Consider the following 21,727-nt stretch of genomic DNA (forward strand, 5'->3'; position numbering starts at 1 on the left):
GGGCACCACACGCATGCGCAGCTCCGCTCCGCCAGCCACATCCCGGGGGCTGCCCCCGCTTGGCTGTAGGAACTGGAAGGCAAATTGATACGTCGCTGGTAAAAATGAAGCCAGTGATTACATCTTAATTTATTTTATTTCTTTACAAATTAAAGATGCATTGAAAAATAAACCAATGAAGAGAAATGAGAGGTCCAGAGGAGGGGCATCCCAGGCTGGGAGCAGGCAAGCCTGGCCACCATCAAGCCTAGCCCTTGTCCTGGCCCCAGCCAGTTGGCGTTGGAAGATAATTGTCAGCCACCCTCAATCCCAAAGCCGAGTGGTGTCCAGGAAGGAGAGAACAGAGCTCCACTTGCCCCTGCCTCTCTCCCCAATACCCCCTAGCTTGGAGAAGCCATCTTTCCAATGGGAGCTCAGAGTGGGGTGTGGGCTGGCTCTGTGAGGTATTGCAAGTTGATGACCAGGCTTCCTACAGAACCATCCAGTGTTGGGGTCTCTCCAGCTGGAAAAGAGGCTGGTACCTCTTTCAGATGTTAATATACTTTGCATCTCAGTTCCCAGATTCATTCATCTATGACAATGTGCCTCTCTCCATGGAGTGATCATCACCCATTGCAGGAGAGAGAAAGAGCAGTGGAAACAAAGAGAAAGATAATCATACACCCCTCAGTAACTGTGATTTGGCTGCTGACTTCCAGGCACAAGAAAAACCAACGGGCCACTTTTCTCCCCACCACCTATGGTCTGTACCCCAGCTCTTGTGCACCTGTATGTTTTATCCCTAATATAGGAAGTTGTTGATGACACTGAGCTGAATTAGCCCCCCTGGGATCCCCACTCTTTCCTGCCTATCCCTCTTCTTGGAGGCTGGTCCAAAGGAACACATAATATTGCCAGGATCTGGGTGCCTCCAAATCCCCTAACACCGAATCATACAGTGAACTGAAAAACTACATTCATTACGACAGGATTAGCAGGAAAAGGAGGGTTAAGTGAGGGGACAGGGGCACCTTCTATCAGCAGGACATGACAGAGTTGGTAGGATACTTGAGCCCAGAAGGAAGGTGTCTCCTTATACATCCCCCTCCCCCCAAAGAGACTGAGGTCAGCTTACATGACTTATAAAATATGGAACAGTGCCGAAATCTCTGCTGTCCTGGGGTACTTTCTGAAAGCTGGCCTGGGACCCTATGCCATTTACCCATGTGCTCTAGCTCAGTAGCTGCCGAATCTCTTTGTGCATATGACAGAGAAAGTCCACATAGGATGCTCCCCCACTCAGGCTCTTGTCTTCCACCAGGAAGTGTTTGAACAGCATCTCCAGCTTGTCCTCCTGTTTTACCACGATAAGCTGTTGCCAGAACACAAGGTCATGAGATAGGGCTAAAAGGAATTAAAGATACCCTGAAGTCCCATTATCCACTTATTCCCAACCCCCTTTCCAGGGAAGAACTTGACAGAGTAAGAAATTCAGGGTTCAGATCAGTGTTACCTTCATATACCGCGATCTCTGCGCCCTTAAACTATCAATGAGGCCTCGCACCTTCTTAGACAGTGGATTATCCAGAACTGGCAGAACACTCTGGAAAACAAAATTCATTTATCCTTATTGTAAAGTACTCTAAGTCCAGTCAAGAAGGGGAAGCACAGATTTATACATCATCTGAAACCTGGAAGCCTGGGATAAATGACAGCAACCTCTCTCCCACCTCCAAATGTTCCCTGCTATTTAAGGGAATTAGCACATAACTTTGAGGCTCCTACTCATATCACAAAGTACATTTCCACACCCATATTCTCCTTGACTCCTTGCTCTCACCAAACCACTGGTTATCTGACTGAAGGAGGAGACGCTGAAGAGGCTCTGGACAACACCCTGTTGGACACTTGCTCCCACCCAGAGGAAGAGATTGAGCCCATTCTCCAGCAAGTATATATCCCCATTGCTCAGACGCTCTTCAGATGCTCGAACTGCTGGTGGTTCAGTGGTGTTCTCAATGGGAGACTTTGTCTAGACAAAAGGAAGGGGACAAGAGGTTACCAAGAACCATAAGATACATTTGCCACTGTACCCTCCTCCCCCCATACACTCACTATTTCACAAAGCCACGTCCCAAAGACCATCCCTTCTAGATTCTTAGTAACCCAGTGTAAAAATTACATCAGATAATGTAGGTAAAAACAAACTAGTGAGAGACACATATAAACCCCCCCCCCTTTAAGATGCCTCTTTCTCAGTGTAATGTCTCACACTCCAACCCTCAGTCGCACCATTGGTAGGAGGCGAGGATAGAAGAAGACATTTGTCTCAGCCACATCCATGGAGGTAACCAGCTGTCGGACATAGGCACGGTCATCAGTAGTGACTTCAGCTCCAGGCTGCAGGACATCACTCTTCAACACACAGTTCAGGTAAACTGGAAGTAGCTTCATACACTCAGGAAGAATCAGCTGAGGTGGTTATCAAAATAAAATCAATGATCATGAGAAATCCCTCCCAAAAGCAAAAAATTGACATAATAAATCCTCCAATATGCTTGCCCCACCTGTCCAGCAGAGGAGGGACTGGCACAATTCTTTCTGTAACAGGCCAGGATCTGAGCACACTGGGTGATGAGAGCATCACGAACAGTCTTCACAGGGCTGTTGAGGACCCCTCGGTATGCTGGTTAAGAAAGGAGACAGCACAGCCAATGGCCAGTCTCCCCATGACATGTACCTTACCACCACCCCACCTATCCAGGAATGCTGAATTGTTAGTTATACTGGATCGTTCAGCTCCAATCCCACCCTTCCCTGCCTCTGTCCTCACCAAACTTGGCCATGTAGTTGATGAGCGTGTCAGTCTCACAGTTTCGATACAGATCAGCCAGCTGGGTGCAGCAGTTCAGAGCCAGGTTGTGGATGCGGAGCCGTCGTTGCCCTGCACAGCTAGTGTAGAGCAGGGCACACTAGGAAAAGGGAGAAAGGGGGGAACTCACACCCCTCCCTCACCAAATCATTATGAATAACTGTCCCTCTCCTATATTAACAAGAAGACATGTACCTTACCAGCCATCCCTTACCCATGACCTTACCAGTCATCCCTTTCCCAGCCTCTTCTAGGCCCTTTTACCACTCACCCACTTCCCTATTTATATGTGGTGAAATACTTCCTCCCCAGCCTGCCTCCCATATGCCACCTGCAGGAGGGCTCCGCTCTCTTCATTAAGTCGATCATCATGCTTGAACTCCACAGTCACCGTCTTGTCCCCATCTAGCCCAGCCAGCTCCACATCTGTTGTATTGCTCATGTAGAAAGCCCCAAAGAAATCTACAGCACGTATACCTGAGATCACATGGATACAGACAGGGCTAAAGGTATGACAGGTGCCACTTGCCTCCCTCCCAGATTTGACTCCCCACCTGCTTTTCTCCAAGTAGGACTGACCAGTGCTTGTCCGGACCCGCATCACAGCATCAAAGCCAACGACCTTCTGTACATCCCAACGTAGGTCACTCAAGAACCGTTCCTGGTCATTGTCCACCTATGGTCCCCCGGGCCCAGAGTCACATGACTGACAACATAATATCCTGCAATCTCCCTGCACGCCCACACCCACCACTTTACAAGCCTGTTGAATTGTAATAATAACGGTGACAACGATAACAATGATGTTGATGTTAATGATAGCCTTTAAACACTTATTATGTGCCAGATACCACATTAAATGTTTTACATATAATCATTTAATTCCAATGAGAAATTCAAATTAATAAGCATTAAAATCCCATTTTATAGATGAAGGATCAAAAGAGAATAATATAGTAATCAATTCTAAGTCAAGTAGTTCGTAAGTAGTAGGGCCAGAATATCAACCCATTTCAAGCCCCATGCTCCTAAGACCACTACATGGTCGTCTCCTCCAATACTGTTTCTATTAATGAATGAACAGCTGAAAAGTCACCGTACATAGGCAGACATTCTCAAGTCATCTTCTACCCACCATCCAGAATTCCATGCCATACCTGGAAACAGGCATATTTGTAGACGGAGCCACCAGTGAGCTGGGGTACCACAGAGAGTGTAGCCACATCCACATACTGGTTTGGAAAGAGGAAGAGATCTACACAGCAGCCTTGGGCAACACACTCTTTGGCCAGTGTCTGATAGGCACCTGTCTGAGGCTGGAACAGAGTCTGGGGAGGAATAGAAAGAAATTATCTCAGGTCCACCCAATTTAAGAACTGTATATGTAATACAGGATATTCAAGTATAAGACTTCAGATCTACTTTGTAAGAGTTTGCAATAGCAGAACTTCTGAAAGTTTAACTAAGAGCTTAAAAATGAAAAGAGATAGAGTGTAGGAGTGGTAGACTAGTAGTCACAGATGTGACAGGAAAGTGCAGTATCTAGTCCCAGACATCATTCAAGAAAGCTAAGACTGTGACATTGTTAAGAGTCATCACCTTCCTCTGTAACAGAAAGTCAACCCCCCATCTCCCAAACCCACACCTTCTCCTTGTCTGTGTTGATCAACTTCCTGTCATCTCTGTTCTTCAGTTTCCCTGGGGCCTCTGCAATGGGCAGGGAGGTATGGAACAGAAACAGCTTCCCTGCACACTCAGCAGCCTAGGAAAGAAGAGAGGACTACTTGTTCATTCTTTCCTTTATTCATTCATTATTCATTCATCTCTTGTCATTTATTCAGTGCCAACTATGTCAGGCTGACTCACTGGAGAGTCAATAATCACTGAAGAAACAAACAGGTTGTATCGCAGGGGACATGATGTTCACAGGGAAATGAGGAGGTTTCAGGGACACCAGTCTTACCTTCAGAGCCTCCATTCCCGCCTGGATAACTGGGGCAAATACTGTCTCTGTCTCCCTTGTGTCTGCAAACATTTCTGGAATCTGATCCAATAAGCTGAGGAGGTAAGTATTGGGAGGAAGTCAAAACTTCCATCCAGATTTCTTAGTCCTCAACTATCTGAAGAATCACTTGGCCCCCTCTGAAAATTCCTGAGGCATATATAACCCCTGTCCATCTGCTGACCCTGCTGATCAATTCTCTGGCTTTCCGTGGTTATACCCACCCCACCCTACTTCATCCCCATAATCTAGCTCTTACCTTGTGATGACTGCCCGAGACTCATTGACATTGACCAGGAAGCCATCTAGCAGTGGCACAAACATATCAGCCACATCAGATACAACCATCATCTGTGGCTGGGCCAGTGAGCTCTTCACATTGTAGAAGTGGAGCACCTTATTATAGGTGACAAAGCCAACACGGATTGCTGACTCTTCTGCCCTGCCATCCCTGCAGAAGGTGACAACTGTTACCAAGATTTGCCACCTTCCTTACCACCCACAAATGAATGACATTAGCCTCCATCTGCTAAATCAACCCAGACCTTCCCCCAACTATCATTTTCCAAAGGAAGCACCTTGGCTCCATAACTCTCACCTAGGTAGAAAGTCTAACAGTGATTTGAGCTCCTCACAGAGGAGCCTAACAAGACCACTCCTGATGGCATTGTAGGAGACGTCAATCATGAAGATAAAGGCAGGAGGGCTAGGGAACTTATTGTTCTGCAAAGAAAGGAAATGTTGGGGGGAGAGGGATATTGGTAAATAGGCAAGTTGACTAGAGAGAATTCAGTATGAAAAGGTACAACCAAGGGGTGAGGGAAATGATCACAGCAATTCTTAGCTGTCTCATTATCCTCCACCCGCTGCTCCTTCCCATGCTACCTTCCCTCACCTTGCAGTAATCTACAGTGGCCAAAAATTCATAAGAGCCCAGGGATAGCTCAGGACGGTCATAGGCATCCACACGTTTGCCGGTATGATCCAGATGTTGAAAATACTGGGGGGGAACTGTAGGAAGTATGGCAGTGTGTTACTCAAAAGTCCAGTCTCAATCTTAGTAAGTCTGACCCTGGCTGAGCTTACTCTGCCCCACCCATATGTAACCCTGCCAACAGACCTCATCTTTCTCACTAGAAGGAGAATAATTAAGATATAATATAAATCGTCCCCCCAACCCCAGCTTATGTGAACATACCATCATTGATACAGCTGCAAAAGCAGCACTGGAAGCGCCTCCCTCCCTCAATGAACTGCATGAAGGGGCACATGTATGCTTTGCAGCGATTGCAGCGCAAGGGGCCAGATTCCCCATGGTCGACGAGATACGGTGAAGCCTAAGGAGCAAAGGGGAGGGACTCAGACATATAGGGACACAATGGTGGGTTGAAACATGTGGAAACAGGTAAGGAGGAACAACCTGGAGGGAGAAGGTAATGGCTCAAATATTTTGCTGGGGATGGAGTAAAATGAAGAGGAATGAGGACAAATGATAAAGATAATGGTCACAGGAAGTCCTCAAAAGTTTAAATTCTAGAGTTCCCTCTCCTTACGCCTCATCTCCAGCATTCCACTTCTTAAAAATAGAACTAGTACAGTAAAACTCTACCACATTTGGGCTGCCATGGGCATATATGAGAAGATCAAAGTCTACCTAGGAGTCTCATTTCTGGCTTTATCTTCAATCCCCTACTCTCTTGCCCTAGGAATCTTGATTCCTGCTTCCCTCCCCAGTCAAGTATCTATGATATTTGTCTTCCCCATCCCTGAGTTACTATGATACCTACTGATATCCCAGGCAGATGTCATCCTATAGGGAAGAGATCAGTAACCAAGTGTCCAATCAACCCCACTGAGACCCAAGAAGAGAGAACGAGAAAAAGAGAGAGCAAGGCAGAGAGAAAAGCAGGATGTAAAAGTGAGCCTTGAGCTTCCAGTTATAGAGAAATAGAGAAATTTACCTGAAGTTTGATAAACTGGCATGAATATGAAAGTATCCTATCAAGGCCTGCCAGGGGAGCTGTCTATCTCTCTTGTCATGCTACCTTAAGATATGTGGGGGACAGATCAGAGCCCAAACCAGGTAATGGAAGGACCACTGGATCCTAACCTATCTTTTTTTCTTATATGGTTTTTTAGCAACACTAACTTACATGGAATGATAGGATAGTACATAGGAAAAAAACAGAAAGATGTGCTTCTAATTATCTTTTTTTTAAAGACTTTTATTTAATTTATTTTTGCATAGAAGAATTAGGGTATAGGCCAGAGGTGCAAGGATTGAGAGGATTCACCCGAGACAGAGTGGGGAGCAGATCAGGCAGATCCACTGAAATACACTGCTAAGGGGAGCAGTGGGTGAGACAGGAGAGGTCTGCTGTGCCATGTGGGTTAGCACCCTGGCTGAGGATCCAACTCAGGCCCCTTTGTGGCGGGAGGGCCATCGCAGTGGTAGTGCTGAGACTTAACCCTTAGGCCAACAGGGAGGCCCTGCTTCTAATTATCTTAAGATAACCATGCTATGAGAGATTCTTGCACCCATCCATTTCCTCCCCTACAAGTTGGTCCTGCCTTTTTTCATATTGTTTATTCTCCCTATGGACCCTGCTACCATCCATAATTTCTTGGGTTTTTGCTCTCATTCCTACTTCCTCCCCTTTCAGGCATGCACCCTGGAATAAAGTTATTGAAGATACCTTTCCCTCCCACCTGATCAAGACTTCTTCCATTGTGACTGCCAGAATCACATCTAGGAAGAAGCCTTATCCCTTTCCCTCCGTCCCTTATGTTAGACTCTAGCCCTTTCCCTGACTCACCTCCTCTGGGGGCAGTCTTGCCAGGGGTTTGATGACAGCTGCCAGGGGCACCTGAGCCTGCTTAGCCATGTCAGATGTGCAAGGGATATTATAGGATGTGCATCGGATGTATCGGGGACTTGCATTCCCTAAAAGAGGAGGTAGGAGACCTGAGTCAGATAGCAGAATTCCTCCAGATGCCAGCTATTCATTGCTGATCCATACCACAACCCCACAAATGCTAGAGCTAATGGTGACTTTTTCCCACTAAGGCCAATAAGGAACTCGTCTCTGATTAAAGGCTGACAAAAGCCCCATCTGCAACCTGATATCTTGTAGAAAAAAGCCCCAGAGAGAGGAGTTAATGCCCTTCTCACCTTGGTCTTTCACCAGGAAGTTGGTGGTAACTAAGGGTGGCACCTGGCCCCGTACTCCAGTAACAAATGGCTCTGAACCCCGGTTGTTCCTGTCATCCTCAATAACCTGAATCTGCAGGGAAGAAGTGAAATGAGTGAGATGACCAAAAAAAAAAAAAACAAAAAAAAAAACACGGAAATACCAGGTCCCAGAGAACCAGGAAAAATGCTGGAGCTGCAGTACAGAAACTAAAAATTTACAAGAAATACTTCATGTACCAGGTATGCTCACCTTCTGGAGATCATAGAAAATGCTATACTGCCAATTTTTCATTCTACATTCAGCAGCAAAATGCTGGATAGGCCACACTGAGAATGAGCTTCTTTATGAATCACTCCAACACCCAATCAATGGTGATCACCCTGTTTCCCCTCCCCCTAGGAAAACTCCAGCTCTAACAAACCTTCAAACAAGATCAGATTCCATTCCCCTCCCCCATTGGCCCTTCCCCTCCCCACCCTTCCCCAAGACACATTCTAAGTCAGAGCAGAAAAACAGACAACAGTTACCATGTAAAAATGAATCTACCTGGAATGACTCTACACTCAATGGAAGTAGAAGGGAAAGGGTGAGGAAAGGATTAAACAGCCAAAAATGATTAGGTAAGGTGAGGAAGCAGATGCTGCCTTATTGTCAGGTAAGCATCAGTGTGTAAATATGGGAGAAGAGGATAAGTACTCAATCCTTATAACCCAATCCTCAGTCCCTCACACTTCCACAGATCCAACAAGGGAAGTCTTTGCAAAAGATTTTGCAAAGCTTGTAATCAGATCTTTGTGCAGGCTGATGGCTTTTGGTCAGTTACTTCAAGATGGGTTTAGTAAAACGGGAAAAAGTAAAGGGAGAATAAGACTTCACATAATATAGCAGAAAAAGTTTAAGCTTAGAAACATATCAGAGTGAAACAGATTCTCCCCAGATGCAAAAGTGGCCCATATTCTCCCAAACCAGCAATCTCTTCCCCTATAAGAAATGCAAGTATTCCAAACTTGTAGAAATGTTTCTCCACAACAAGCTGTAGACAAATCAAACCCAAGGGGAATCTATTGTTGAACTTTTTTCCTGTTCCAATACATGTCACATGCAGGCTCCTGGAAGAGCCAGCAAAACCAAAAACAAAGCTTAACATGTCCCCCCTTAGAGCCTGACCTCTACCACCCCATATTTAAGTTGCTGCTAACAGCTTGCTAGTTCTTCATTACACGGTGACTTGAAGCATGCACATCCTTCTAGTTTGTAAAGCATGGGTCTAGAAGGACTAAGGGAAGAGGATGGAGAGGGATGGACATGGTGGATGAGGTGAAAATGGGGTTACAGGCATGCATGGGTGGCACTAGCACAGGGATGACACGCACACACACACCCACCCCCTGCACTTACTGGACTAGGAATGGCATCAGGGTCTATTCTGTGCCTGGTTTTCTGCTGAGGAGGCAGCTCATTGAGTTGCTTTTAGTGTTTTAATAATAAAGGCAGCAGGGAAATACACGGAGGGAGACAAAAGAACAAGAAGCAGATGTTACTTCTCTCAGCCCTGATGAATTAGCTATGAACAGCTGGGAGCCCAGCTCATACTGCTGAAATCAGGCCTCCTCTAGATCAGAAATTTCTGATCCAACACAGAGGCTTTAATGGCTTAAACCATATGTAGAAAGATAAGGAAAGGGGCAAACAGGAGTTCTACAGGGGGGGCTGGATGGAAGAAATCTTAAGAAGGGGGCCTCCCCTGGTGGCACAGCAGTTGAGCGCTGTGCTGCAAGGCTGCCCGCCAGACTCTGCAGCGCCGGTTCATTCCCCAGCCGCCAGCGAGGGTCCCACAAAAAAAAAAAAAAAAAGAAAGAAAAGAAATCTGAAGAAGGAAGTAGAAGGATGCTCCTTCCAAAAGGCCAAACCTCCCATATCTAAGGACTATTGTTATGCTGAAAGAAACCTCTCACATCCAACCAGACTTCCCTTCTCACTGAAGGAGGGAAAAGGAAGGAGGGGCTGTTTAATCTTCTTGGGTCCCTCTTTGCTAACAGGGTCCCTCACCATGGTAATTCCCCAAAGGAAGAGGGAAAAGAACAGAATGGAATATGACAATGGCTAAGCATGGTGAGGTAACTGACATAGCAAATGTTGCAGACAGAACTATAAAGTAGCCCCAAATTGGGAGCACAGTCCCAGCCTCTATTCCAAGTATGATAAAGAAAGGCCTGAGAATCCTGTTGGCTTCAAGGGTGAAATTCCTCTCTTCCTAGGAGAAGTAGTTCCCCCATTTTGCCCATGTAAACTTAGATCACTTTTCCCCTACCACATAGCAGGAGCCTAGCAAACAAAAGTATAAGAGGAGTCTTCCTAAAATATCATCCAAGTAGGGGCAGAGAGAAACCAGTGAGGCTTTTGTTCTCTTGACACCTAACATTGGAGAATTCCCACTGGCTCTACCCATTAGAGCTCTTCTACTAGATTTAAGAGGACAAGACCTGGACCCAGCCACTACTTCACAGAAAGGCAGAGGTTACCATGCTATGTCTAATAGTGACAAAAATTAGAATTCCACCCAGAGCTCCACTGATCCTAGTAGTCACTGGCTTCCCTTCTTTTCTTACCTAGCTATGGAGTAAAAGTGCCCCCAAAAGACTTCTAGGGCCTCAAGTTCCAGTTCAAAAAGTCTAAAAGTATATCTCAGTTCTAAAACTACTGATTGATGAATGAAAAAGGAAAATAATCAGACAATATTAGCCAAACATCTCATCCAGGTTGACTCACTTATCTGGCACCCATAAGTTCCTTCCCCAGGACCAAATAAGTATCCACTTACAGGGCTTGGGATGGCATCAGGGTCCAGGCGTTTAGGAGGCAGTGGTTGAGGAGGCCCAGGCTGACTGCCAAAAGATGGTGCTGCAGGGTAGGGACTTCCATAATTAGGCTGAGGGCCCCTGCCTGGTCCAAAGGAACCTGGAAAACAAGAGTACAAATATGATAAATTCACAATCTCCTCCCAGTTATTCTTTTTTTTTTTTTTAAAGATATATTTATTTATGCATACAAGAAGAGGGGTTCGGCCAGCGGTGTGGGGGGTGAGAGGATTCACCAGAGACAGAGTAGGGAACAGAACAGGAGGACTGACCAAATTACACTGCTGAGGGCATCAGCGGGCGAGACAGGAGAGGTCTGCTGCACCATGTGGGCAGCTCCCTGGCCAGGGATCGAACTCGTGCTGCAGTGGCTGCAGATAGCTTCACAGTGCTGCATCCTAACTCCTTGCACCACCAGGGAGACCCTCCTCCCAGTTATTCTTAAGGCCTCCTAGAAATGACTAGATTCCCATAAATGTGAAATTATGTGATTCCATAATGACCATGGAAAGACCACACTATCCTTACAAGAAAAAAGAATGCCTGATAGCGCGATATCTTAGTAATAATACTCTGAAGCTGTCCATCTAGTTTACCACTCAGCAATCAATACCAAAAGCAAACAAAAACAAACATCTGACTACCTAAAGTCTTTAGCTCCTAAACAGACCTTTGGAAAAACTCACCATTTTGTTGCAGCTGATAGCCTGGCTGTGGGGAGGAGTGCATAGGTGGTGGTGGTCCTGGGGGCCCAGACATCTGGGTGCCAGAAGGAAGAGCTTGAGTAGGTTGTGAAGACACATGGTTGGGCTGGCTTATTGGTGGACCCCCAAAGCTCTGGCCAGGTAGGAGTGGACCAGTCATCGAAGGCATCCGAGGACCCCCTGAAGTTGGAGGTGCGAAGCTGGAGGACTGTGGTGGGACAGATCGCTGGGGAGGCTGGGCCCCAGGATGACCCTGGGCCTGGCTAAGGGGAAGAGCCTGGCCCTGAGGATAGGATCCATACAGACCAGAGTTAGGGAAACTTCCTGAGGCTGAGGCCAGTGATGTTGGTGGGCCTGAGAAATAAAAGAGGTAAAGTCAAGAACCCCAGTCATTCTGCCTCCTTGTTCAGTAAAACACTTTTCTTTCCATATAAGAAGGGGTAGGAATGAGCATCCCATCTTCTGGGACTCAGAGGCGCAAGAAACAAAAGGGGTTCAGGTATAACCCCAGAGCCTGATACCTCTAAAAAGGGGACAGTGATTTTCCTGTGGTCATAGCTACTCACCATAACCCACCCCTGAAGGAGGAGGGCCTGGGGCCACAGCACCACTGATCTGCATTCCGGCCAGCTGAGCAGTCACCTGTGCACTTGTTGGGGGAGGGCCATATGGCTGAAGCACAGCTGGTTGGCTGGCCACAGGGGCCAATGGGACTGATCCAAATGACTGAGACCCAGGGGGCCTGTGAAGAGAAGGTAGGCAGAGGTGACTAGTGGATTGGGATTTCCTTCAAAGCTGGCAGGCACTCCAAATCATAAAGGAAACCATATTGGTTTTGCAGCCTTTTACTCTCATCCCGGGATCTTCTATGGCATCAAATTTTTGTATATTTGTGGATAAATTACATTCCTGATACTCTACATTGTGACTATTCATGGCAAATCTTGTTTATCATTAGGCTCATGCCACGAATACATGCCAAGTACTCTCAGATCAAATATTATTTACTCTGTTGGTTAGATGATTACCTCCTCTGTCTCAATCCTTTGTTGACAAACCACCTCAGGTTTGTAACCAGAAGTTTCAAGATCAGACATCCTAAAGGTATTCAAAGGGAAGGTACACAGAAGTATAATATGACAGTCACTTAATGCAAAATCAAACAAATACACTGATTGTTTGACTTTAAAACCAAAGTATTTATTACTTTATCCTGGGCAAGGTGTTAGAAAAATCTGTAAGCTCAGAGGAGCGGGTCAGCTGAGTTTGGCATTCTCTACTAATCAGAAAGATAATGCTAACCTACCCAGAAAAAGACAGACAAGCAAGACATAATCAAGTTCCTTCCAGTTGGGTCTATGTAGCAAAGCCTTGTTACTTGGGTAGTGGCACTGGATGCTCCCATAGTATCAGATGGCATATTTAAATAAAAGTACAAAATCACTCCAATAACATGCATACTAACTAGCAACTGCACTATGATAGTGATATTACTGCAGAAAACTACAACATAGGTTATTATACATAATAAGCTTCTTCTAGGATTTCAGGTATGAATCAGATTCTTCCAAACAGTAGCCTACTGCAGTGTAATTCTGATTTATACTTACTGCTTTTTTTGGTCACTACTAGGTAATTAGTAGTTTATTATTCTGGTCTTTTTTTTTTTTTTTTTAAAGATTTATGCCAGAGGTGCAGTGGGTAAGAGGATTCACCAGAGAGAGAGTAGGGAAAAGAACAAGCACATTGACTGAAATACACTGCTGAGGGGAGCAGCAGGTGAGTCAGGAAAGGTCTGCTGTGCCATGTGCGTAGCTCCCTGGCTGGGGATCGAAGGCGTGATGCAGTGGCTGCTGACAGCTTCATAGGTTGCGTCTTAATCCCTTGTTCCACCAGGGACGCCATATTTTGGTCAGTTTTTAAAGTATATTTAAAAGTTTTCTTAAACGTTTGTAAACAGAAACATCTCATACATACTCTTTGGGTTGTACTTCATATGTTCTACCATATGTTTATAAAAATTCATCAATACTGTGCATATAACAGTATCTTTCATCATTAAATGTTATTCTACTAAATAAACATGATATGATTTAATTAAACATTTTAATGTAGATAGATATTTGGTTTTGTTTTTTTTTTAAGATTTATTTATTAGGGCCTCCCCTAGTGGCGCAGGGGTTGAGCGCTGGGCTATGAAGCTGCCCGCAGCCTCTGCAGCGCCAGTTCGATCCCCGGCCACTAGTGAGGGTCTCACATGGTGCGCAGACCTCTCCTGTTGCGCCCACTGCTCCCCTCAACAATGTATTTCATCACTCTGCCTGTTCTGTTCCCCGCTCTGGCTCTGGTGAATCTTCTCACCCTCCCACCTTCTGACTGTACCCAGTGCTTGTATAAATAAATCTTTTTAAAAAAAATATTTATTTATTTATTTATACAAGCACTGGGGTACAGGCCAGAGGTGCGGGAGGGTGAGAGAATTCACCAGAGACAGAGCAGGGAGCAGAACAGGCAGAAGGACTGAAGTACACAGCTGAGGGGAGCAGTGGGCGAGACAGGAGAGGTCTGCCGCACCATGTGGGTATCTCCCTGGCCTGCTGCGATCAAACCCATGCTTCAGAGGCTGCAGACAGCTTCACAGCACTGCACTCAACCTGCTGTGCCACCAGGGAGATCCTTTGGGTTTTTTATTAATTTTTGTTTTTACAGTGTTGCTGAGAATACACATATATTTAATGTTTACATATACATGAATTTTCCTGAGTGAAATTACCAGGTTATAGGGTACACATATTTTTCATTTTAATAAGTAATTTCAAATCATTTTCCCAAAAGAGTTGTACGATTTGCTTCTGGCCACCAGTGGATAAGAGTCTCTGATAATTATCCTCTGATATATCTTTTTTTTTTTAATTTTTTTTTTTTTATAGAGGCATGTTTTTTTTTTAATTATTTATTTGTTTGTTTGTTTGTTTATACATGCACTGGGTACAGTCAGAAGCGCAGGAGGGTGAGAGAATTCACCAGAGCCAGAGCAGGGAGCAGAGCAGGCAGAAGGACCGAAGTACACTGCTGAGGGGAGCAGCGGGCGGCAGGAGAGGTCTGCGCGCCATGTGGGATCCTCCTCCGGTGGCCAGGGAGCAGCCGGGGATCGAACCGGCGCCGCAGAGGCTGTGGGCAGCTTCGCAAACCCAGCGCTCAACCGCTGCGCCACCGGGGAGGCCCAATTATCCTCTGATATCTTCAGCATGTTGTCAGAACTTTAATGTTGCCAATCTGACGGAGATGTAGGAGAATTTTGTGGTTTGTAACTTGTACTTTTTTCTTTCCTTATGAGTTTGAACAGCATTTTGTTATGTTCTTTGGTCATGAACAGATCTTTTTATAAAACATCTAGGTTTTCTTTCAATGTTCTGGCCTGGCAGGATGGCTCCCGCAAAGAAGGGTGGCGAGAAGAAGAAGGGCCGTTCTGCCATCAACGAGGTAGTTACCAGAGAATACCGATCAACATTCACAAGTGCATCCATGGAATTGGCTTCAAGAAGCATGCCCCTAGAGCACTCAAAGAGATCCGGAAATTTTCAATGAAGGAAATGGGCACTCCAGATGTACGCATTGATACCAGGCTCAACAAAGCTGTCTGGGCCAAGGGAATAAGGAATGTCCCCTATCGTATCCATGTACGGTTGTCCAGGAAACGTAATGAGGATGAAGATTCGCCAAACAAGCTGTATACACTGGTTACCTATGTGCCTGTCACAACTTTCAAAAATCTACAGACAGTCAATGTCGATGAAAACTAATCACTGATTAGCAAATAAAGTTACAGGGCCAGCGCCTCACTGGTGGCACAGAGGTTGAGCATGATACTCCTGTGTATTTCTGCCTGTTCTGTTTCCCACTCTGTCTCTGGTAAATCCTCTTGCCCCATACGCCTCTGGCCTATGCCCCATTTATATAAAGAATTTATTCATGCAAAGTGAAGAAAAAAAAAAAATCTAGGTTTTTTTTCCATTACTTTCTCAATGGATTGATTGATTAGTATCATACTGTTCTTATTTCTTACTGATTAGTAACATACTATTATATGTCCCAGATACTATTTTATACGTGTATATCTATTTTATGTGTAAATATCTTTTTCCATTCTGGGACTTGTCTTTCCAATGCCTTCTCAAAACATACAAACATTTCAAAAAATATCCAACTATGGTGGAAACAATTTAAACGTCCATTAACATGTAAATGGATAAACAAAACTCAATATGATAGCTATACAATGAAATATTATTTTGTCATTAAAAAAAGAATAAAATACTGATACATGCTACAACATAGATGAATGTTACACTAAGAGAAAGAAGTCAGTTTCAGGGGGCCTCCCTGGTGGAATAGGGGTTAGTCTCAGTGCCATCACCACCAAGGTCTGACTTTGATCCCTGGCCAGGGAGCTACCCATGTATGATGCAGCAGACCACTCCTGTCTTGCATGCTGCTCCCCTTAGCTGTGTATTTCAGTCAATCTGCCTGTTCTGCTCCCTACTCTATCCCTGGTGAATCCTCTCAGCGACCGCCCCTCCCCCGGCACCTCTGGCCTGTACCCCAGTTCATCTACATAAAAATAAAATAAAATCTTTTTTAAAAAAGTTTCAAAAAGGGGTCTCCCCAGTGGCGCAGCAGTTGAGTGCTGGGTTGCGAAGCTGCCCGCAGCCTCTGCAGCGCTGGTTCGATTCCCGGCTGCTTCCCAGCCACCAGAGGATGGTCCCACATGGCGCGCAGACCTCTCCTGCCGCCCGCTGCTCCCCTCAGCAGTGTACTTCGGTCCTTCTGCCTGCTCTGCTCCCTGCTCTGGCTCTTGTGAATTCTCTCACCCTCCCGCGCTTCTGACTGTACCCAGTGCTTGCATAAATAAATAAATAAATCTTAAAAAAAAAAAAAGCACACATTAAAAAAAAAGTTTCAAAATATCACATAGTATATGATTCTATTCACATGAAAGTCCAGTATAGAGAAATCTAGGTTCAAAAAATATATTACTAGTTGCTTACAGTTGGAAGAGTGGGGGATTGAAGGAATAACTACTACAAAAAGGGGGCCTTATGTAGCTAAAAGATACAATGTTTCTTCTTGTAGTTCTAAAATATGTATGTTCACATATCTCTGAATATACTAAAACCACTGAATTGTATACTTCAAATGAGTGAATTGCATGGTATATGAAACAGAGCTCAATAAAGGTGATTTTTAAAAATCCAACCAAAAATTGTTTTAAAATCTCACTTGTCTCCCACCCCCAAGCTTTTCCTCCTCTTTTAGCCAAACATTATAAAAGAATTGGTAAAAATACTTTAGTTTTTTTCCTCTCTCTTTAAAAATCCTTTGTGGTTCATTTTTCTTTTTTTCCATAGTTTATCCATTAATTTTTGTTGTTTGAAAGATTTATTTTATTTATTTATGCATATAAGAGCTGGGATGTAGGCCAAAGGTATGGGGGGAGGGAGGTGAGAAGATTCACCAGAGACAGAGTGGGGAGCAGAACAGGTGGATCTTCTGAAATGCACTGCTGAAGGGAGCAGTGGACGAGACAGGAGAGGTGTGCTGTGTCATGTGGGTTAGCTCCTTAGCCAGGGATCTAACTCATGCTACAGTGGCTGGTGATAGCTTGATAGTGCTGAGACTGTAACCCCTGCACCACCGGGGAGGCCCTGTTATTTTTTTTAATATTTATTTATGCACACAAGAACTGGGGTGTAGACCAGAGATGCGGGGCAGTGAGAGGATTCACCAGAGAAAGTGGGGAGCAGAACAGGCAAATTGACTGAAATACACTGCTGAGGGGAGCAGTACACAAGACAGGAGAGGTCTGTTGCAACATATGGGTTGCTCCCTAGTCGGCTGGGGATCGAACGCATGCTGTGTCTTTAATCCCTGTGCCACCGGGGAGGCCCACCCCGTTAGTTTTTTTTTAACCAGGATTTATCTATACATGGTAAACTCTCAGTCTTGACTGGAAATATCTTTTTTCAGTAATGGCTCTCTTTGTCTGAATTGAAGAGAAGGGCAGTGGTTGACATCCCAGCAGCAATCTTTCCAGGAAAAGTATCATCAGACTGTCCTCCCTAGAATTTCTTGTTTCCAAAGTATTTTTGTCATGATGGCCAAACGTATTTCTGTAACTTACAAATGATACTAATTATCCTCAGGCAATAGTCTGTGCTGAGAAAATAAACCTCACTAGTTTATTTCTTGGGGGAAAAAAAATCCATAAGGTAGCCATAAGAAGCACCTACAACCTGGAAGAGAGAAGGGAAGCTAAGAGAATGGCAAAGAAGAAAAAGGAAAGGAGACAGACCTTCATTCATTCCTAATCATTCTAGTTTCATCAAACCAATTTTAGGTTGACCCAGGCACCTACCTCTGCATCTGAACAGTGGAGCTTGGCCCATTCTGTATATCTCCTTGGCCAATCTGGCCATATGCAGCCTGACCACAAGGGGCCTGTACTGTCGAGGCTGGAGGTGCCCCTGAAGAAGGTGGGGCTCTTGACATACCTGAGGGTAAAGGACAGAAATTAAGTGATTGGGAAATAACTTTCTCCTCCACCCTGAGCAAGAAATACAGACCAAGCATCAATAAACTCAGACATTCATTGGCGCAATACCACAAGAACACCATCAACACACAACTCTAGCTACAGCAGATTCTGAACATGAATGCCCAGTCAGAGAGCCTTTACTCTCCCAGACAGTATGCTAGGGTATGCCTTTTGTGATCACCATACACTATCACTCAATTCAGGGCAGTCTAATGTTCTCACCCTAGACAAAAATGTCAGTTCTTTTACGGAAAGAATCCTATCTCAGAAACTTGGAGCATATATGAGAAAGCCACAAAAGATGACCAAGTAAAATCCTGAACTAGACTGTAAAGAAAGGCATCTCTTGAGAAGCCTGTTCTACCTATCTCTTCTTCATACTAGAATTCTCCTTATCCTAATGATCTTCTTTTCATCCACGTCTAAGTGTGGATGTTCCCTGTGGCACCAGAGTGTTCCCATAGGTTAGAGACTTTGTATCTGCCAGTAGTTTAGTCAGAAGAGTGTGGCCCATTAGTGCAGCCACCTATATCTTTAGAAAAGTTTCACTCCATCTTTTCCACTCATCAGGGCTACCGTCATAGCTACTTCTACTGCCCCCAACTATCCTTCCCACGTGAAATAAAGGAAGAAAGCAATTAGTTATTTGGCACATAACTCTGGAAATGTTGCTGACCCCTTTTCAAACTATTGTTCTTCTTTCCTCTACCCTCAGTAGAGAGCAGACAATATAGAACCTGCCTACAGGATCATGATTAACCTGAAACTGCTCACTAGCCATCAGAGGACCAAATATGTTTTCCTTTCTAAAACATAACTTCTTCTTGAGGCAATACCAAATTCTACCTTAATATACTAGGACTTGATAAATCAGAGGTGAACTAGGTCCAGCCCAAATCTCAACCCGAGACCTGAGACCTACTCTTACCATATCACGAGTATTTTTCAAAGTTATAATTAAAATAATACTTTGGGGGCCTCCCCTGTGGCGCAGCGGTTGAGCGCTGGGTTGCGAAGCTGCCCGCGGCCTCTGCGGCGCGGGTTCGATCCCCGGCTGCTCCCCGGCCACCAGAGGAGGGTCCCACATGGCGCGCAGACCTCTCCTGCCGCCCGCTGCTCCCCTCAGCAGTGTACTTCGGTCCTTCTGCCTGCTCTGCTCCCTGCTCTGGCTCTGGTGAATTCGCTCACCCTCCCGCGCTTCTGACTGTACCCAGTGCATGTATAAACAAACAAACAAATAAATAAATAAAACATGCCTCTAAAAAAAAAATAATAATAATAATACTTTGGTCATTTCCCAAATCTTACCTATACCTGCTTGGTGTATTCATTTTCCCATAACCCTTTATGGAATTTACTCCCTTAAAGAGCATAAAACACTTGGCATACTCTAAGCCATCAACTAGCTTAACCAAAGATCTATTGCTATTTCCTAAAAAGCCTTTAAGGATAATATGTAGAATACTGGCTGCTTTTCTTGAAAAGTAACATAAAAGCTAAACAACACTGACCCTAAGGCAGTACCAGATTAGTCTTATCTTATTGCCTTGATATTACAGAGCATCTAAGAAGTGAGGGGAAAAAAAAAAAAAAAAAACCTAAAGAAAAGAAAAACAAATGATATCAGCAGAAAGATACAAGAGTCATCAAATATTGGGCATTCAAGCTCCATACTCTTCCTCCATGAACTAGCTCCCCATGTCCAGAGCCATTTATAAATAGAACCATCAGTTCAATGAGAAGCATTATCAATAACAAGACAAACAATGATTTCAGGGAGACTTAGATCAACAGGGATTATTCAATCCTGGCCACAGGCTCTGGAGGAACTATGACCACAACCCTTCCATCCAGCTATGAACAATGCAGTCAGGTGAGGCTGCACAGGGTGGCACCCACAGGAAGTGAACTAACATCGAATCTGGAAGGCTCCCGCTAGATGTCTTCAGGCAGAAATACAGTCACCTTATGTAAACACAGGGAAGAATAAACTATCCACAAAATTCTCAGTGACAGCCAGATTCAGGTTCCTCAATCCCGATCACCCCAGCTCTCTAGGTAACTCAGGTAGGGCAATATAACCTAACCTGGAGACTCTACTGAGTCCCATTCTTAGCTCAAAGGAAACTTGGAAACATACCTGGGGGAGGTGCTTGCTGATATCCGGGTACTGGGCCATTGTAGGTGCCATAGGGGATGGGGGGTACTGTAGATCCTGGTTGTCCACCAAAGCTGGATTGATGATACCCTGGGTAGACAGGTTGGGACTGCCCAAACGGCGGCACAGGTGGAGCTGACTGGTTGACATTCATTATGAGAGCATCCCCGACTTGGTCGCACCTATTAGATGAGAGTGGGAGAGAAATTAGTCAAAAGCAATTTTCTAAACGACTACTCAGGGTAGGAAGTAGAGATAAAAAAGGACTCTATCAAGCAGTGATAAGTCTAAACATTCCCACACTACCCAGGATCTTTGTAATTTTCTGCTCTAGTCAGTAGCAGATCACCTCCTCAGAGTAAGGATTTTGTTACTCTGAACCCGTTACTGCCAAGGGGGTATAAATTTCAACTTGAGATAGGCTAAATGGAATGAAACAGCAGCCTCCATTCCCTAGTGGTATGATTTCTAGTGTCCAGTCACAGAAAGAGTCCTGTGGCTGATGAACTACTGTTATTGTAGGTAAACAAAACAATGTTCCCACTTTTTGTTGATTCACTCTAGCATCCATTCATTCAATAAACACTTAAAACCAGCTAATGTGTTAGTTATTTTCAATCCGCTAATTTCCCTCCACTCAAAAAAAATTTGAAGAGTGACTAATTAGACAAATGACATTCTTTAGCTAAATGGCAAACATCTAAATGCTACTCCATTCCTAGTTTTCCCACCAAGAGTGTATGTACCTTAGAAGAACTGAAATCACTATATGTAAAGGATACCTGAAAACTTTAGCACAGTACTAGAATAGAACTGACACTGGCCAGACACAAAAACTTCTCACAATAACCTGAGAAACAGTTCAAAGATCAGTGGCCAAGTTACATTTCATGGGGAAAAAGTTCACCTTTTCCTTTAAACACAGAGACTATGAGTACTCCAAACACCCATGCACTTCTCCAAATCTCCTTCCTGCTTCTTAGACGCTTGTCATAAATCTATGCCACCATCAAAGTTAAAATCACCACAAACTTGCAAAGTGATAGAAGAATCAATTGGAGAGCCTTTCCAAGGCTATCTGATCATACCTACTCTAAACAACTTATCAGTCCAACTACCCCCAAAGCAAGAAGGTTCCCAGGAAGCTGGACAGCTCACGCCTCTGAGTCAAACAATGGGCCTCTCTCCTCACTGGGAAGGGCCATCTTGACTATGGAAAAGCTGAGCTGCTCATGAACCAAAACTCTAAACTCAAAGCTATCTAAGGAGCTGTTCTTTTGAATCCTAAACCTCGCACCGGTCACAACACTAAGTTTGACAGAGGTCTACTTGCTAAAATCAATGCGGGGGAGCGGAGGAAAAGAG

General features: G+C 44.7%; 1 protein-coding gene and 1 pseudogene across 3 annotated transcripts; one reads left to right on the plus strand and one right to left on the minus strand.

Moving 5' to 3' along the window:
* Positions 1–1,081: 1,081 nt before the first annotated feature.
* SEC24C (SEC24 homolog C, COPII coat complex component) lies at positions 1,082–20,516 on the minus strand (the record flags this gene model as incomplete). Of its 2 annotated transcripts, XM_084245270.1 has the most annotated exons (23): positions 1,082–1,351; positions 1,493–1,582; positions 1,820–2,011; positions 2,272–2,451; positions 2,547–2,665; positions 2,813–2,951; positions 3,183–3,328; positions 3,431–3,527; positions 4,009–4,179; positions 4,497–4,613; positions 4,815–4,908; positions 5,113–5,304; positions 5,452–5,576; positions 5,749–5,864; positions 6,052–6,190; positions 7,670–7,797; positions 8,026–8,137; positions 9,446–9,514; positions 10,869–11,005; positions 11,592–11,742; positions 12,252–12,351; positions 18,025–18,160; positions 20,345–20,516. In XM_084245270.1, 23 exons carry the CDS (start codon positions 20,514–20,516, stop codon positions 1,211–1,213), a joined length of 3,063 nt encoding a protein of 1,020 aa, XP_084101396.1. In that variant the 3' UTR covers positions 1,082–1,210. The 2 variants fall into 2 exon arrangements, with proteins under 2 accessions (XP_084101396.1, XP_084101395.1); XM_084245269.1 differs by lacking the exon at positions 9,446–9,514 and having other exon boundaries at positions 11,592–11,963; positions 12,176–12,351.
* Positions 14,932–15,412, plus strand: LOC311178579 (large ribosomal subunit protein eL31-like; annotated as a pseudogene). The gene has a single exon. The product of its transcript is annotated as a large ribosomal subunit protein eL31-like (transcript).
* Positions 20,517–21,727: the final 1,211 nt, after the last annotated feature.

The sequence above is a fragment of the Talpa europaea genome (assembly GCF_964194135.1).
Source record: "Talpa europaea genome assembly, chromosome: 10".
Classification (NCBI taxonomy): domain Eukaryota; kingdom Metazoa; phylum Chordata; class Mammalia; order Eulipotyphla; family Talpidae; genus Talpa; species Talpa europaea.